Source organism: Micropterus dolomieu, linkage group LG20 (assembly GCF_021292245.1).
Source record: "Micropterus dolomieu isolate WLL.071019.BEF.003 ecotype Adirondacks linkage group LG20, ASM2129224v1, whole genome shotgun sequence".
Lineage (NCBI taxonomy): Eukaryota > Metazoa > Chordata > Actinopteri > Centrarchiformes > Centrarchidae > Micropterus > Micropterus dolomieu.
Window position 1 is genome coordinate 19414679 of NC_060169.1, and position 18005 is coordinate 19432683.

The window sequence follows — 18005 nt, forward strand, 5'->3', positions numbered from 1 at the left end:
ATTAATCTTAAAAAATAATGTAATGATTGGTTACTGGTACACGTTTGAGCCTTATTTTTCTGTTAGGAAAAAAAGCTTCAGTGCAGTACCACTGAATTTAACTAGATTTACAGAATTGATAAATCAACAGTTTTAGAAAACTAAAATAACTCAGATTTAGAATACAGTTACAAATAAGGTAAATCTTCCCAAAAAGGCACCGGGGATGTACAGTAGAAGCTGCATCCCTCTTAGAGAACATTTGCATAACTGAATAAATACATCTGCTGCTGATCAATGTCAAACTGTGCCACAGTGGAAACACGGTCATCATGCAATTACAGCAGAGTGCAACATTGTGTATTAGTCAAAACACAAACAGCACTTAAATCTCTCTCCAGAAAATATAAAGACTAAGTCAAGGATTATTTAGTACCATTAATCAAAAATATTAATAGGAAGATTTCAAGCATATACATTATTTATAATAGCATTTATAATATTAGCAAAATTTATATTTAAACAACCAGCTTAAAACAAACTATCGAATACAATATTGAGTAAAATGTGCAATTATTAGCATTTGGGAGAGCCGGTTCTGCACTCACACTATACACATCTATACCAAAAAATACCTGAACTAGTTATTGCCAAAGAATAACGAGTTGATTTTAATATCATTGGAAACTGGTCGATCTAGCATCTACGGATCAATGCTCCTGTGTACTAGGACAGGTATTGAGTCTGTCCAGTGGTCTTGTGTTTAAAATTACAAATGGCTTTTATATTAATGCTGTATTGTTATTTAGACATTATGATATTACACAGTGCTAGCTAGCTACTCTCACCAGGTTCAAAAGGGGTGATGGATAGCTGATCCATTTCCCACGATGTGTCTCAAACTATTCCCTTGTTCAGCATGTAGTGAACTTCTCAAAATCTTTACAGCACACTGGAAGTTTACCTCACTAGAAAATCATAAACATCTTTCTAACCTCACTACCACTATCCTGACTGTAAGTACAGTAACTTCACTGCTTGTTTTCTCCTGTTATTCCTCTACGCAGAGTAGCATTATCTGGAGAAAAAAAACAAAAAAAAACCCATGAACAAATGTTATTACAAATTTAAGTATTGTTCTAGCAACATACAGAATGTTCAACAGTGTATACAGTTAATGTCTTTCAATCCTTTTCCCGCTGTGCAAATATCAGGCTTTTCTTGTGTGAACTGTAGTTCTAGTTGACAACTGACCTTAATTGACATTTTATTTTGAAATGTCAAAATTACCCACATGGTGTATTCATGACACTCGCAATCCAGATTATTTATTGCTGGTGTTTTCTCATGTGCTGCCTTGAAACTCACTTGTCAACGACTCATCACTGTCCAGTTCATTGGATCAGTAACTTCACTTCCTGGAATCCAATTCACTACTTACTAAACTAGAGACTGAGTCAAAGCCCTTGTCTGTCCCTTTGCTTTCAAATATTTACCCATTCAGGTACTGTTCCTCTGAATATTATCTCACCAGTGCCTTTACCAGACGGCCTCCCTTCAAAAGAGAAGAGGAAATATCTACCACAGATTGAAGTCCTCACAGGTACACTTCCCTCTATAAGTTTCGCCTGCTTTATGATACTAAAATGTTATTTCCTCTGTTTCAAAAATAGAGTACATCCACAAAGTAAGACCCTGAAATTTGCTACTTACAGTTTTACACTTTAAAGTTTGTGCAAAAAAAAAAAAAAAGCAACAAAAAAGAAAAAACAGAAAAAAATGAAACGCCCCATTACATTCAACCAGATCCTCTTTGTTTTTACCACATACTATCATTCGTGTTAGCAGTGTTATTTTCTGTTCCTCTTTCTGAAATAAAAACGAAGTAAAATATTACATCTTTAATTAGATTTCCTTGAAGGTACAACACACTGAGTACTCGGAAATCAGTAATCAGTCAAATGCATCATTGCTGCTGCAATAGAAATGGGCCTTTTCTAATTTCAACCATTACTTTTTTGTTTAAATTTTTCAATTCCATTACAGTGGGGAAGTCTTACTGACAATTCAACGCCAGGACAACTAAATAGATTGCGTTGCTACAAACACACATACTTCAATTATTGCTTTAAATGTGCAGTGCATCATTGGGAAATCTTGGAGAATGAGCTCTCAACCTCATCCGAAACTCAATATTAAAATCTCCAAAAGCACCCTTTTGTGTGGACCATACAGTACGCTACTTAGCATATCTACATCTTGAGAATGACCGAAGCTGAAGTAGACAAGACATCCATTACAAAAATGCATAGGTATGGTGATCTTTCACAGTCAGGAGACCTCACAGTAACAATTTACAGGCCGATAGGGAGGATGTGCTTCAGTTAAAATGAAATCGTCAAGGATAATGACAATAATGATTCAGGCCTGTAGATGACACTTCAGTTTAGAAACTACCTCAGATTTCGATGCTGCATCAATGGTGCAAATTCTAGCTTATAAATAGTCCAAAAGTTACATTTTTCTATTTCTCATTTTCCTTCTCGGTATTTAAGAAAGAGGTAAGAGAAAATAAGATGATTAATTATCACACAAACCTGTACTAAGAACCAGAAAAGTGAACCTAAAGCCCCACATCCTCAGACAGCATCATTATCAAGAGTCTCTGTTGAGAGCCAGATCCTCGCCCCATTCAGAAATTTGCTAATGGGAGTCCCATGGATACTGCGGCGGCACAGGTTTCCCACTGGGGTGAAAGGAAAGGAGGAGGTAAGAAAGTCTGGAGGTGTAAGTGGGTCTTGTGGGGAACTGGACTTAAAATACATCCTCCTTTGGTCTGAAGGGGGCCCACTTGGGCTAGGGAGTGGCGTGCTGCCTGGACTGGGTCCCTTATACCGCCTGACGTGGCTCTGGAGTATCTCAATTTCATCAACCAGTTGGGAGAGCTTGTGATAAATGGTGATGGGGCCTCCTTTGGGAATGCAGGCTTCAGGAACCCAGCGTAGAAAGAAGAGCTTCCAGAGAGCCATGTGTGAGGGCATGAGCAGGGGGATAAGGACACCCTGCTGGTCAGCAGGTCGAGAGAACCAGTCCCTGAAGAAGCGCTCTGACGGGCTTTCGTCTTTTACTGGTGAGAAGTCAGGCTTCAGCTCCGACACCAGAGATCCCCGGCGGGTCAACGAATCCTCTCCATCCTTCAGTCCATTACGCATAGATGCAGACATTCCTCGCAATGTGGAACTGTAGGTTTTCTGCTGGAGGAAAGGCAGCGTTAAATCATTTTTACTACACATTTGCGTACCTCTGTGACAGGCTGAACAACCAGAGCTCACTTGTTCTACATTCTCAGTTAGTGCATCTCCACCTGCCTTATCAAGATTCTCATGATCCTGAAACCTACAACTTAAGAAAAACCAATGACTGATTTTCTGTGTAATTATTTACCTTCTGTGCCTTTCCTGAAGTTGCTGCTGAGGACAAACAACCCACTGCCCGTAAAATCTGAGCAACAACAAACTGCTGACTGCATGGATTACTGATAATGTTAAACATTTACTGCATCAGAAATAGTGTGTATTTCAGCAAAAATACATACAGAAAATAGTAATACCTGCCTACCCAGCCTGAGGAAACTGTTAAGAGGGCAGACAATTGTGATGACACATTTAGAAAATACCTACACATGATCCTAATCTGAAGTTGAAAAGCAGGGGTGAGAATTATGACCTCTGTGATACCTACTCTACAAAAAAACAACTGAAACACAAACTGTAAAGTAGTAAATATTGTTTCCTACTTGAATTCCTGTAAATAATAATAATAATAATAATAATAATAATAATAATAGGTGTAAAATTGGGATAAAAAGTAATAATGTGTTCCTAATACCAACGGGGAAAACATGAGTGTGCTACTTGGTCTGTTTCGGGTGTAGGCCTTTAACAAGCCCCTGCACACTAAAAATAAGATACATATAAGTCTACATCGACTGACTTTACAATAACCAAACAGATAGGTGACCGTAAACTCGTATGACTAGTAAAGGTGTAAAAGAACAGGGCAAAAACATAAAACAACATGGTGCTGCTACTTCTCCTATAAAACTTGTAAAGCACAGTGTCTCATGTACCTTTGTGCGTCTGAAGGTTTTCACTTCCCCATTCTGAGCAAAGGCAGCTCCTTTGCCTACGTACATAGGGTTGTTAAAGAGGGTTTGGTCTTTGGTGGAGAACTGCTGTGACCAGTCCCAAACAGGAGGGAAATACACAACCTGGTCTTCTCCTTGAGGGATGGCTTTATTCTTGGCAAAGTCCTGTCGAGTAAACACAAGGTTATTCATGCTCTGTAAATAGTATAGAAAAACATTTCCATACACTATGAGGAAAAAAAAAAAAAAAACAACTGTCAAATGTATTGGTTACTTCTCTGACCACAAACTCAACGTTTTCTTATCTGTGCGTTACGTTGCACTCTTCCCTGTTAATTATAGTCTGACGTGAAACGATACCACAAAAACATGCTAATTGGTTACGTGCCTGGATCACCTGGAATAGTGTGTTTTTTATTCTTCTTGGACCACTGACACAGACACACATGGACTTCCTTTGTTACATATCAAAACATAAATTCATCAAATTCAACTAAATAAATATACATATGTATATCCCCTCACCATCAAGTGCTGAGCACGCTGTTTGGAAGAATTGAAGAGGAATGTACTAAAGAGTGGGATCCACATGCTATCACTCAGTACTGTCAGGTAGGTCTCGGTGAACTCGAATGCTGCTGGGTACTGGTTCATCATCTGCCACACACAGTCCAGGAACAGCGTGAACAGCGGGGACTTGAGCTGGAGAAACAAACGAGGAGCATTAAGGGACTTTGCAGATCTATAAGGTCGGGGACTGGAATATTTACTGTCAGACAAATACCTCCTCTTTGTCATTCTTCTTTAAGTGGTTGCATCTGTCCAAGAAGCGATGGCCAGCCATCACCCACTCCTTCTGCACCAAAGTCTGAAAGCCAATGAGGCTGCGATAATGAGGGTCCAACATGAGCTGCACCAAGGAGGACACTACACAATTCAGGTCTCGGTCTTCTTCCTCTGTATAGGTGTTAAAAAATAAAATAAAGATAGGAACCAAAGCTTCAAAAACATATTAGCAAGGAAAACAATTCCAAGGTCACTCTGATGACTATAATTTAACTGTAGATTATTCTAATTTGACCACAATAATTTACATGTATTTCTGCTTGTGTGCAACATGTGTCTGAAGCAAAGCGCTGGTACTATATCACAAATGATAGGTAAGTTCACCATGCAGTGAAGTAAAGAATACAGAAATTTTTTTTTAAAAATTAATAGAAAATACCTCAAAATACTGTTGGGACTAATAATTAATAAAAGCAACTTAAAGAGAGAGTTTTACCTTGGAGAACAACTGAAACATTCTTTCCATCCAGGTGGTACACTAACTCAGCGGAGTGTTTCAGGAAAGCTCTTGAGTCACAAACAGAAGATAATTGTTAACTGACTTTGAAAAATAGTAACCAGCATCAAGAGGAAAAATACCAGTGTCCTGACGAGATAGAAACTTAAATTTTAAGTCCTTTTTGTGCTTGCGGACTTATTATTGACTAGGCAAACAGATGATGGTAGCTAGTCGCTGTCCGTCACCAGACCATAGATTCCAAGGCTGACAAAGCAGGATGTCTGAACCAGTAAGTCGTTTCATGTGTGTTAAGTTAGCAAAAGAAAATCTAGTAATATTAAGGACATACAATGTACTTTCACAGGTAAAACATGAATAAAATGTTCATGCTCGGGTTATATTCCAGATGGAACTATCAGGCCTGCAAGACACTTTACTTTTAGCTCTTTATAAACCACGACACTGGTAGTTTATAAAGAGCCATCATGCAGTGTCAGGATGTTTACATACCTGACGTACTCCAGCCATCGTGTGTTTTCAATAGATGAAAGCCACCTCTCCTCAGTCTCCTCAAAAGGATCTGCACACAATCAAAAACAGTCAAACACTTGCACAACTATAAAACCCATACACATGCCATCAGCAACTCTTTACCCCTGAAAGAAATGTGCATTGAGACATATTTCACACAGATGCTGAATACTTCTAATTACTTGTAATGAGGCTCACCTATGACACAGATCTGCCTCATTTTAAGAAAGGCACTCTGGATGTCCTGGATGTTAGGCAGACACTTGTCTAGATCTGACCTGATGACTTCACTGCGGTGTGGGTGGCTTTTTGTGATGGCAGTGAAGATCCTACCACAACACAGGAAGACAGACGTAGATGATTGAATTAAGGATGACTTATAACAGCCACATCTAAGCAATACATCATTTGTATATTCAGAACATTAGTGTCAAACAACTTAATTACCAAAAACTTGGACTAAGAAAAATGGGTTTATAATTATATAAAATTATGGCAAATCTCAACACTTTCTTATTCCACTGCTGCAGGTAAACATGTTTGTCACTACTGAATTTCAATGTGAAAGCGAGAGCAGAAACAAACACATTTAATACATGTTTTAAACCGAAATTAAGTAGAGGAGTTTGCTTTACTTTTGATCAGTCTTCCTCTGCTGTACTGGATCAATTATGATGGCCATGCGGACAAGAGCACTCCCATTTGGGTGATTCCAACACCAGAGCTAAAAGGAAGGAATGCACATAAATCAAACATGGATCAGTGGGCAAATAAAAAGGATGCTTTGATCAATCAAATTTGACGCTACTCGAAATTGGCGGATAAGGAAAACAAATGACTCCACTTAAATGTGCAACAAAAACAACATTATAGGCCTATTAATAAATAACTAAAAGAGATAAATGAAAGAGGTATTCCTAAGCAAAGTTTGACAAACAGTACACAGTTAACGGAGATGTCAGAGCACACGTACTCACAGGGATACGCTGATCAGAGAAGTATATGGAATACTGCTTTAGGTCCTGATCTGCCAGAGAAACTGGGACCACAATGTGCTCTGGAAGACTGAAATGATGAGTTAGAGAAAGACTGGTGTTACACGGGGATCAAAAACATTGAAAAGAAAGAAACAAAAAAACAAACAACAACACAGCTACAAAAACATATCTAAGTAGATGTATCTTAAAGTTTCCTATAACTTCCAATTTTACCCATGTATGAACCTTGGTGATGTTAATAACTTGTTATCACTGGATCTCTTTGGTGTGCCTGTCCTAAGTATTTAACCAGCAGTGAGGTTTTTGTTATTGTTTTTGTTTTGATTGAAGGAAAACTGAATCAGGGTGTACTATAAGTTTTGTTTTAGCCACATGTGATGTGTACAGTTTGGTGCAAGCTACTATTATGCAATTCTGAGTCTTTTCTCAAATTCCACATATAACATTGTACAATCCTTACTTTGAAACCCACCATGATGTCACCACTGACCTCAGATGAATAGCATGTATTGTCCAAAAGAGACTTGCATGTTACACTGAGACATTCACAAATTTTTTTCCTTAAGTAAAAAAAAAAAAAAAAAAAAGCTTGCAGTGTAAATATACTTTCTTGCTAAAACATACCAAGTATGAGTAAAGGGTGAAATTTAGAGTGTCCGTCACAACTAAGGCAACAGAAGGAGCTACAGACGTGCTCTGCCTGTGACACCAATCATAAATTGCCTACAACAACCAACATGGGCTGGAAACCTTGTTGAGATGACATAATTCTCGTTGATGGAGCACACCCTCCACTCTGATGCCCCCGTCCTCTTGATCTCCCGATCCCAGTCTGGCGGACAGTCAAAAATGGGGGTCTGTAATCGTCCTCGAGGGGTGGAACCATTAACTCGCTCCCCTGGAAATACAGACACATTTTGAGATAATTTCTTACACATAATGGAGAGAAATTAAACATGAATAGTCAAATTTGAAAATCATAATTGTTAAATGTGGATTAACAGGACAAGATAATAGTTACATATATAATATGACATGTTGTGTTTTTTAGAAACCTTAAAAAGACATATGGCAAGCTATATGCGTACTTTTAGATTCATGATATCGCCGCCCTTGATACTCAAAGCCAAACAGCAGTTGAAGATCAGCTGGATGGGAATAGTGGGCAATAGCAAGGCAAACCTAGAATAAAAAGAGAAGTACTTTTATTGGACATCCTGTACAATACAATAGAGGTACAGCTGAATGGAAGAATCCATTAAACATTATCAAGGCAGATTACGTTTCATCACAACCACTCAGCTTCCCAGCTTTAGCATTCACTGCTAAAATGACCTGAGGTCTTTTCTTTAACCGCACAAACAAGAACAAGTGAAACCTGGGAAAGCAAAAGTTTAACTGACAGCCAGAGCCAACTGCTCTGGGTTTACAGGACTGAATCTCTGTGGCTCCACTGGAGTCACACAAAGCAGTCCATTCACCAGTAAAGCTGTGAATTACACTAGAGGACACAGAAAAAGTGTGTGTGCGTGTGTGTAGACAAGTCTGCTTCCAACTCTGTAATTTCCTATGGCAAAATAAGCTATTATAGGCTGGCTTAATTCCATATGTCACAAAAGGGGGAAAAAAATAAAAAATAGAACTCGGCCTCGCTTTAAGTTCACACTGTAATTACATACATGTGTCCATAAATAAAAATCTAAAAAAGGAGTGAGGAAGGGCAGACTATTTCTATTTCAGTACTCTATACATTATCAACCTTACATATTCTGTTGTAAGCACTGCATTGTGGATCTTTCTAAGACTGCTCTTAAGACTCTGTTCAATGCAGTGCCAAAATGTAATGCCATTGTTTGCCAAATGAGCTGCAGGTATGTGCTGTGGAGTTCTCCAAAACCTACGCAACAATTGCTCCCAGATGACACGGGAGGAGATCAGACATGTAACAGTGTCCATTTACATTCATTTCATTGCCACACTATATACAGATCCAAAGCTGCCTAACTATCATGGGTCATGTAGTGAGGCAGCGGGGAGCTCCTGAATACCTAATGCACAAATACACGGGATTTGTACAGCTCCAGATACCACAATGTTTTTACCACACAACATCTGTGCTTAGACAGCGTGAGAGTGCTGAATGTTTGTTTTGTTACTGTTGGCTGTGTTTTGAGTTGGTTAATACCCATCAAGCAGTCACATGTTCCCAGGGACTGGCTGGTTCTGCACAAGGTGACAACTTCCTGGTTTTATTTTTTATCCTTCTACCAACACTCTCCAAAATGTACTAAAAAATTCAGCCAAAGCCCACTGCTAGTTACCACAACAGCTCAACCCACTACACAACTTACTAATGTAACAAAGGCAATGCAATAGTCACCGCCTCTTCTGCATTGTAAGGTCTTCCTTAATTTTCCTTATGTGCTACTATTTTCTGAAAACACTAATAGTAATGTCACACATTATCAATATATACTAGCATTGAGGTATTTGACTTGTTAGTTTTAATCTAGGACTCCTAGAATCATACTGACTTGCATCTCCCTCAAATGAGCTCTAATTTGAAGAATGAAACATCTGTCCGTCCAATCTCTCTGTGTAGATGAGTCAGAGTCACGGTGCCATTTGTTCCAACAATCAGGATAATTCTCAGTTTCCTTTGCCTTGAATGGGCATTGTTCTCAATGTCTTATTCATTATTTGGCTAACGGCCAAACTGAAAATGCTTTAGAAGCTTATAGGAGAATTTCTATTCAGCTGGGGGGTGAGACAGTAGCACATCAAGTTTTGTATGATATAAATATTCTTGTTGTGGAGGAAGGGGTCATCACACTGAAAATGAGTGTGTGTGTGTGTGTGTGTGTGTAGTGAGATCACGCAGTCAGGAAAGGAAAAGTTTGGTCAGCAACAGCTGACAGTGAAATTGGCAAGGGATACAGAGAAAAAAGGGAATGGTTAATACACAGCCATTAGTCATTTGGCTATATGGCATTAAAAGACAAGTTAAAGCCACTATGTGTACAATCTGTATGGGATTCTTTGAAATTATTGTGATGGCAAGTTTTCCTTTTGCACACAATTGACCCAATTGTGGTAAAACTCTGGTGGCATCTGTGTTGTTCTCAGTGGTGTAGTAGCACATTACCACTGAGGGAACAAATGTGAGAATAATTAGACTTTAATGTTCTTTAACAGCAAAAAAGAACGAAAAAAAGTCTAGTCTATTTAGTCTAAGTCTAAAGTCTATTTTACTAGTTCATGACCCACCTGGACCTAAAGTTGGCAACTATCTGAAAATCATTAATCTGATATTTTTAAAAGCCTCTCTAAAAAGACCACTATCAAATTAAAGGATTTGGTACAAAACAAACTGGGAAAATTCAGTATCACTCACCTTTTTGGCACTCTCAGGCCCAGCTTCATCAAAGCAGAACCTTAAGATGCGCAAGTCTTTGCAGTAGAGGATCAGCTCTGTGGGGTTGAACTTCAGCTTTTGGTTTGACCCCAATACTTTCTTCTTCCCCTTTGTATCATTTACTGAGAGGAACAGACAGAAAATATGACTAGAAAACTTCCACTGATGCCAATCCACTATTGCCAATGCTGAGAACTTTAAAAACATCTGCTTTGGACAAAACAGGTGCACATGTCAACAACATAACACTGAACACATATCTGCCAACATTGCAGTGCTACATTTATGCAGTAACCCATGACCTTGACCTAAATATATGCCATTACAGATCATATTTTAATTCTTGGTGTAAATTATGATTTATGATTATCAATATATAGCTAAATATCATTTGGGATTTTGACTGTTGCTGGGGTATTGAGACCAAACCACCCAATCTTGTCAGATTATATATTGTTTGAAAGCACAAGCAGTCATGCCCAAAATAGCACTTATCAGTAGAATCAAAACATACTGAAATTTGATTTCATTCATATTACCAAGCACTAGGACCGTCAAACACGTCAAAAGCAAGCTGGGTAGAACAAAGTCTCATGCTTCATCACTGTAACACAACAAACCTTGCTCTGGGCAGTTGCCCTTGCCGTGTCAGCAATCGACAGCAATGAGATGTATAAACAAGGATAATCCCACCAGGCTGCACTGCCACTAATCACTGGTTTAGTTGTGACATCACTTGTTATCAGATTGCTGACCAGGAAAGAACAACAAACGAGACCAGTCGCCCAAGCTGTCAAAAGATTAATTTGGGGCCCATCTAACATTAATTCTGATCATGGATCATTCTTGTAAAAATGGGTTAGGATCCTCTGTTTTTGCAGACACATTTGTATGAGCAATTATTCAAGAGAATTTTTGTTTAGTCACCATTAGCTTGCTTTTCTTTTATTTAATATCATTAGGAAATTAAGATTTCTTCACATGGAAGTCAGTAGGTGAAAGTCTGCCATGACAATAGCAAACCTGCAGAATACGGTCTTACAAAAAAACAAAGAGGACTGCCACAAATGTGTTTATGTAAATTACAAATGTTGGCATCAGATGTACCTGTTACTACTTGCTCCAAACATGTGAGAGGGATGTCATGCTCTTCGAGAAGGAGGTGGGACAACTTAGACTTCTGTAGTAAAGGGAAACAACATAAAAAAGTATGTTTGACATCCTGATGACATTATATTACACCCACAACTCACTGAAATATTGTATCAAATACTGCTGGGTAGATAGAGTTGATCAGCTCAAACTGAGCAAGGATCAAGCTCCATTTTTGTTATTATGGCAACAAGCTTCCACACAGCTCTCTCACTTCGCCTGCCTTATCACTGACAATGTAGTGCAGGAAAGTACAAAAGTTTTCCTTCCTCCTTGCCAGATGCACTGCACATACAAACATGGCTGTGGAAATACCAGTATTTCAGCTATTCAGCAGTATGCTAGTGGCACTAATAGATCTTACAAATCTAAAACCATGGGAGGGCATTCTTTGTTTCAAGCCTGATAAAACTGAAAATAAACATTTTTAAAAACTGTATGAGGAAGTTAAAATCAGTTTGACACCTATTGTATTATGACGATAGAGCATCAAACCAACTGTGCAGTTTGACTGTTAAAAGTGAGTCAACACACAAATACCTGTTTAGGTGGGGCATCTTGAGGGATGAAGGAGACCTTAAAGTTTGTGCAAATCAACTTTCCCCAAAGGTCATCCTGGCTGCTTTCAGCGCTGATGCATTTCCTCACAAAGTTCACCTCATTAACTACTATTTCCCCTGGTGACAAACAAGTGAGAGAACATGTGAGTGTAAAACCTTCAGTCTTCCACTACAGTTCAAGGAAGAACAGCAAGGGAAGATTACAAAAGGCAAAGTAAAAAACAGGACTTTCACTTTCTGAACATACTAGGGTTTGCTTTCTGCAAAGAATTTAGTGGAATCCCGTTACCAGGAACCATAAACAAATCACGTTCTCCACTAGTCTAATAGAGATTTAACTTTTCCTGATGAACCTGTACTGTTTTGTTTTACCGACGTTCCCGTTTCCTTTTAGTGAGCACCAAAAGTAAATGAAAGTAACATTCTCCAACTTATTTAGGAAGCTTGTCAAAAGGTTTCTATGTTTAAAAGGTGGGGTAAACGATTCTAATCCAATACACGCAAAGATCTCCACATGTTCCGCTAGCTGTCCATTCTGTCTGAGCACTAAGAAAGAAAAAAAAAAGTCCCGTGTTTATACAGAGCCCTGGCTCTGTAAATGGGAATCAAACAAAGCTGCCCAGACCAACCCACACAACACTATTCCAGCCAAGTGATATGTATGTCAGGTAATGTTAAGGTACTTGCCCACGGACATTGACCTTACTTTCCAGTTCATAAAGACATGGTATTGTGGTGGTGGCGCAATGGATAAGGCACATGCCTTTGGTGTGAGAGACCCAGATTCAATTCCCCACTGTGACCCATCTACCATTGTGTCCCTGAGCAAGACACTTAACCCCTAGTTGCTCCAGAGGTGTGCGACCTCTGACATGTATAGCAATTTTAAGTTGCTTTGGATAAAAGCGTCAGCTAAATGAATAAATGTAAATGATGCTAGCTATAGTAGGAGAGTTACGCCAGGAACCCACTGACGCCGGCTATGGCACATTACGGCTCCGCTACGGTTTTGATGTGTCCATAGCCCGGCGTCAAAGTCCACTGGAAGCGTCTCAGCGTGTTCAGAGTGTGCAGCCTGCCGCACATTATTGACTTGTTATTAATTTGTCATTTTTGTGCTTCTACTACCTTCTTCACAGCTCCCTGTGACCCCTCTTCGTTCCATCAAGTTAAGGCTGCATTTCCCACAAGGAGCATTTCAGATTTAATTTTGCCTGCCTGATTTTGCCAACAAAGTTTAGATTTTGTTGATTTGGTAACCAGTGTTTGCATTTTGTGCTTCTACTATGAATAAGTATGCTACGTAGTTTAATGATTTCTTTTTGTGTCTGTTTTAACCATTTTTATTGTTGTTTTACAATCGGGAGTCTCCACAAGGCGTTTTATTTTGAAAATTGACCGGATTCTCTATGCCGTTCTGTGTCTGACCTCCTGCCTGGTTCGATCTGCTCTGTGCTGCTTGACGCAGCTAGCAGCAAAAATAGACCTGCTACCTATTCTCTGTAGAGCGAAGAGCTGCTTCTGAGACGAGCCACGTCTGGTGGACTCACAAGCAGCGACTATAATGGTCGCGATTAGCTCCGGCAACTGCAGCGCAGCCATAACGAGTAACATTGTTCGCTCTACATCATAGTATTTGTCATGGCACTGGATTTCTCCAGAATGTTTCAACCCACCTTTAAGGCCAACAGAAAAATGTACATAACTTTTGAACCTAATTGCTCAGTGTAAAATAAAGGATATCAAGCCAATGATAACATTTCAGTGAAACATTTTGTGATTCTCCAAAAGTAGAGCAGACACAGTATAACAATTTTCTTTATATAGCAATAGGTACACAACCACTTATACATTTCTAATTTCAAATGCCTTTCTGTAAAATTATCATGGTTTTGAAATGCTGTGTTGGAAAACATAGCTAAATGTTAAATGAATTTAATAAGCTGAAGCTACTTTCCTCAAAGGTTTCTGTTGGACAGTTTCTGTAATGACAAGTGGGACCGTAACACCCTCAAGTCACATTATAGATTTTACTTAAGGCTAACGAGGCAACTTTTCATATACTATCTTTTATGAGTAACATGACCCTCTCCTCTTAACGTGATCACAAAACGATTAATGAGTAGACAAGAATGCAACTACAAAAGATTTCTCCAGGGATTTTTAAAACATATGAACTGGGGCGGCAGGGCGGAGTCCTACAGACAGTCACATCAAAGGACTGCCTCAGAGCAGCGTGCAGCAGTTAGTTAAATTAAGAAAGCTGCTCATGAAACCTGTTTGTCTGTCTGGCTCCAAAATCCACTTATCTGGTAGTCAGTTTAAATGCTCATGTCAGCCTTGACTGAATAAAATACACCTCACTAAATGTTGGCACTAAAAGAAACTGTAAAAAGATGTAAAACTGACAAACTACAAGTTAGTTATGTCATAAGAGGGATCTTACGTTTAGGAAATCACTGTACCTTTGCTCCATATAACAAACATCATAACACTATGCAAAGGGTGTATCACGTCACTCCCACAAGGCTCCCTCATCAAGTAAATAGACTGAATAACTTAGGTGCCATATTGGTAGAGCTTTTAAGCAGTCGCTTCCTTCCGGTTACTTCCAATGACTGAGAAGTGGAGACACCAAGGTGACTGTGAGGACCAGAGCTGCGAAGAACAGTAAACTGCTGCTCTTTCAGACTTTGCTGACAGGGTGATGTATCTAAATCCTCATGAGAGGCTGAACTCATGAGAAAACAGCTAAGAAAACAACTGAACAAAAGCATGTTACATCACCCACACTCCAATAGTTCAAATTAGGGTGGCGCTGATTAACAAATATACTGATGTTTGAGAAACAATTGCAGATTACAAATGCGCCTAAAACATTGCTGTGTTAAACAGGTTATTGAAAGTGTTGCTGTCAGACATAAGTATCAAGAAATATGTTGAGGATGTTCCTACTTTTTTACCCATTTAAAAACAAAGACTGGTAAATAAGAAAAGATTAAAAAGCAATAAAGGATGTTCACAACAATGTATCAGCACCCACCTAAGATTTGGAACTACTTTTATTAGATTAGGAATGTTTGCCTGAGCTGAAATGCTTGTTAGACCAGTTTGATTAAACACAGCTTCACTATGTGAAACAAAAATAGGATGATTTATTATCCAAGTCCACAAAATGAGCTTCGCCCAGGCATCATGGCCAAAAGTAGAGACTGCAAGAGCGTGCAGTAGTCTGAGGAAATGCAACATTGACTCAGTGTTGCAAACCGGACAAAAGGAAGTAACAATTCTCAAACCCAATTCTCTATGAGTAACAAGACAAGAGAGCCTGACAACCAGCCCAAATTGCTTTGACACATTATTCATTTGAATCACTGAAAACAAAATGGAGATATGTTAACGAAATAACTTTTGAAAGACACTGCTTTCACAAGTTATTTAGTTAATGACAAATGCCAAAGTACAAGTCTGCTGCTTACTCAGATGTGTTCCCACTTTGCACAATGTGTAAAGTTAAATACAGTCTTTCTGGTTATTAACATAATATCTACATAAAATGTTGGTACAGCAAGAATGTCTGATCTGCTTTTGATCCGTCTTGTTCAGGTAAAACTTTTTTTTGATGTCAAGTATTCTTACAATAATGCAGAAAATGGACTTACCCTGAAGTAACTTAGGCTCCAACTTTTTAATGGGTGGTTCAATAGTTTTCTTCACATCAGTCTGGAGAGAAAGCATAAGCCACATAAGAGTTAGTTAAACACTAGCTCATTAGATTCTTAATAAATAATGGCAATAATGTGTTGTTAGAGGGTGGAGGGGCTGGAAAACGACCAGTCAAAATGTGTCCTTGGGTTGTAAACAAAGCATGAAATGTAAAATTGTTTTTCAGTGTGAAAAACATGCCAAAAGATATAACCATGGCCAACATATGACCTTGTTACACATCCTGACAGCTGTAATGATGTTTGGGTGAAATAATGTTGCATAAACAGTTAGGACATACAGAAAATGATGATGGGTGCAAGCGGTTTACAAAACTACAAGAAAAGCAATGATACACAGCAGTCACCTAATGCTATTAATACTGTATTACTGAACTGGCAGAGTGACAGCCCATAAGTATTTGGACAGTGGAGTGTTGTTCCATTGATGGCGCAACTCCAACACATAGATTTCAAGTGAATCAATCATTAGGAGGTTAAAGGGCTGACTTTCAGCTTTAAGAGTGTGTTTGAGGTAGATATGTAGAAATCTGCATCACTGATAGTCTCTGATGAATGTTCAATCACTGCATTGTCTGTTGTGCACATAATCCACGCTTGGAAGCATTTACCTGCACACAAATATAAGCTTTTATTAACAGTTTACAATTTAATTGATTACCAACGCCAGAGCCTGATCCTGACAATATGATGATTTTAAAACTAGAATGATTTAAAATAAAAAATAAAAAGCCAACAGCAAAATGGTATCTAAATACAAACAACTCTAGTCTTCTTTACCTTTCCCGTACAAACACTGGTTTTGTTTGGGTTGTTGCACCAGCGTCTACAAAAGCAAACCCTTTGACTCGCTGTCTGGAGAAGTGCATACACCGGTAGGCAAAACAAGGCCAATGCGACACAAACACACACAAATTAAAGTTGGGTAAATATTATTAATTTCAAAATGGTATCCAGTTCACCATTGTTTCAATTCTTCAGGTTTCAGTAAAGGTTTCAAATAAGACACGGGAGAACTTCTTACTTTTCTTATAGCCAGTGACATTTCTATTGACATTAACTTTGAAGACGCAAAGAGCAATGTGGTTACATAAAAACCCCTCTAAATACTGCGTGAAGTCAGTGGGACATTTTACAGACTGCATCTTTTTATCTCTCTTCCTATAATCTTGACCACACGTCAGTGTATCAACTTTCCTTCCGCAGTGCCTCACGACAACTTTAGCCTAAATGAATTCAACTAAATATTTAACACTATATCGTGACCATTCATCGTGACATGCATACTCTGCCGTTATCAGACACAAGCAAATACAAACCTGAACAGGAGGAAGGTAACACCTGAAGGTTGGTTTCATGGGTTTGACAGAAAACATTGTTTATGTCCGCCCTCTCGGTGATGTTCCTAAATGGGCTGCTGCCAGTCGAAAAAAAAACAACCCAAATGGAGCCTCTAAGAAAGTTTAGGTCAGCCCCGAGCAGAGTCAATCCGAGACGTCCGTGTGTAAAATATTCATCAAGACAGCCTGGGCAAGCGACGACACTCCTCCATTTCCAGAAGCATTCAAGTAGCCTGTTACGCTAGCTGGTTGAAAAAGTTGACAGAAGTTAACGTAACGTTGAGGCGTCGGCGTTAGCTTGGCTAGCTAGCTAGCGCAAAGTACTAACTTACATGAAGTTTATAAACGCCGTCCACTTGCAGAGATAAAACGATGGAAATAACTTAGAGGCGCCCGTTGTGTGTCTACATCTTCTTTCCACCTGTTACTGTCTTCGTTACCCTCAGCGACTTCCTGAAAGTCTAACAAATTCAGCCAAACGCAGTACCTGATGCTATAAAGGACTTAACGGCCATGTTTATAAAGAGCCGAGGTCCCGCCCTACTTCCGGGCTCCGCTGTTTGGCTATATTTCTTTCTTTAGGCGAACTTTCTGTAAGGCTGAAACAGGGCACTGGGATACTCTGCCTATATTCTACGTCAAATAGATATTTATATATATTGATAACCATGTCATTTTAAATACATAACCACCGATTATTTTGTTAACGTTGGTCAAGTACACCACCCATGGACTACAACTCCCATGAGACGTTTACAGAACCTGAGCCTTTTTTTAAAACTTTTTTTCCCCCAGTACCTTTATTTCCCTAAATATACGCTACAACCTCCTGTGACAACAACAAAACTAACTCTATCATTATGTTTTTTATTT

At 38.9% G+C, this 18005-nt stretch overlaps 1 protein-coding gene across 3 annotated transcripts; it reads right to left on the reverse strand.

Moving 5' to 3' along the window:
* Window position 1: 1 nt before the first annotated feature.
* On the reverse strand, window positions 2-17661 carry mtmr10 (myotubularin related protein 10). 3 transcript variants are annotated; one of them, XM_046032554.1, is made up of 17 exons: window positions 17465-17661; window positions 17112-17377; window positions 15730-15790; window positions 12048-12184; window positions 11463-11535; window positions 10335-10477; window positions 8029-8122; window positions 7691-7838; window positions 6920-7007; window positions 6578-6666; window positions 6141-6271; window positions 5922-5991; window positions 5409-5479; window positions 4911-5083; window positions 4652-4828; window positions 4109-4291; window positions 2-3233 (listed from the first exon to the last, which is right to left on the reverse strand). In XM_046032554.1, exons 2-17 carry the CDS (start codon window positions 17166-17168, stop codon window positions 2619-2621), a joined length of 2310 nt encoding a protein of 769 aa, XP_045888510.1. In that variant the 5' UTR covers window positions 17169-17377; window positions 17465-17661; the 3' UTR covers window positions 2-2618. The 3 variants fall into 3 exon arrangements, with proteins under 3 accessions (XP_045888510.1, XP_045888509.1, XP_045888511.1); XM_046032553.1 differs by having other exon boundaries at window positions 17112-17661; XM_046032555.1 differs by having other exon boundaries at window positions 2-3230; window positions 17112-17659.
* Between the last annotated feature and the right edge of the window lie 344 nt (window positions 17662-18005).

Bases quoted from the DNA above. Each gene is read 5' to 3' on its own strand.
- mtmr10 (XM_046032554.1), bottom strand. From the start codon at position 17,168: ATGTTTTCTGTCAAACCCATGAAACCAACCTTCAGGTGTTACCTTCCT. The intron at 8,123-10,334 runs GTGAGTGATACT...TTTTTATTCTAG, and splicing joins GGCCTGAGAGTGCCAAAAAG to GTTTGCCTTGCTATTGCCCA. The intron at 5,480-5,921 runs GTATGTAAACAT...TTGTGACTCAAG, and splicing joins CGATGGCTGGAGTACGTCAG to AGCTTTCCTGAAACACTCCG.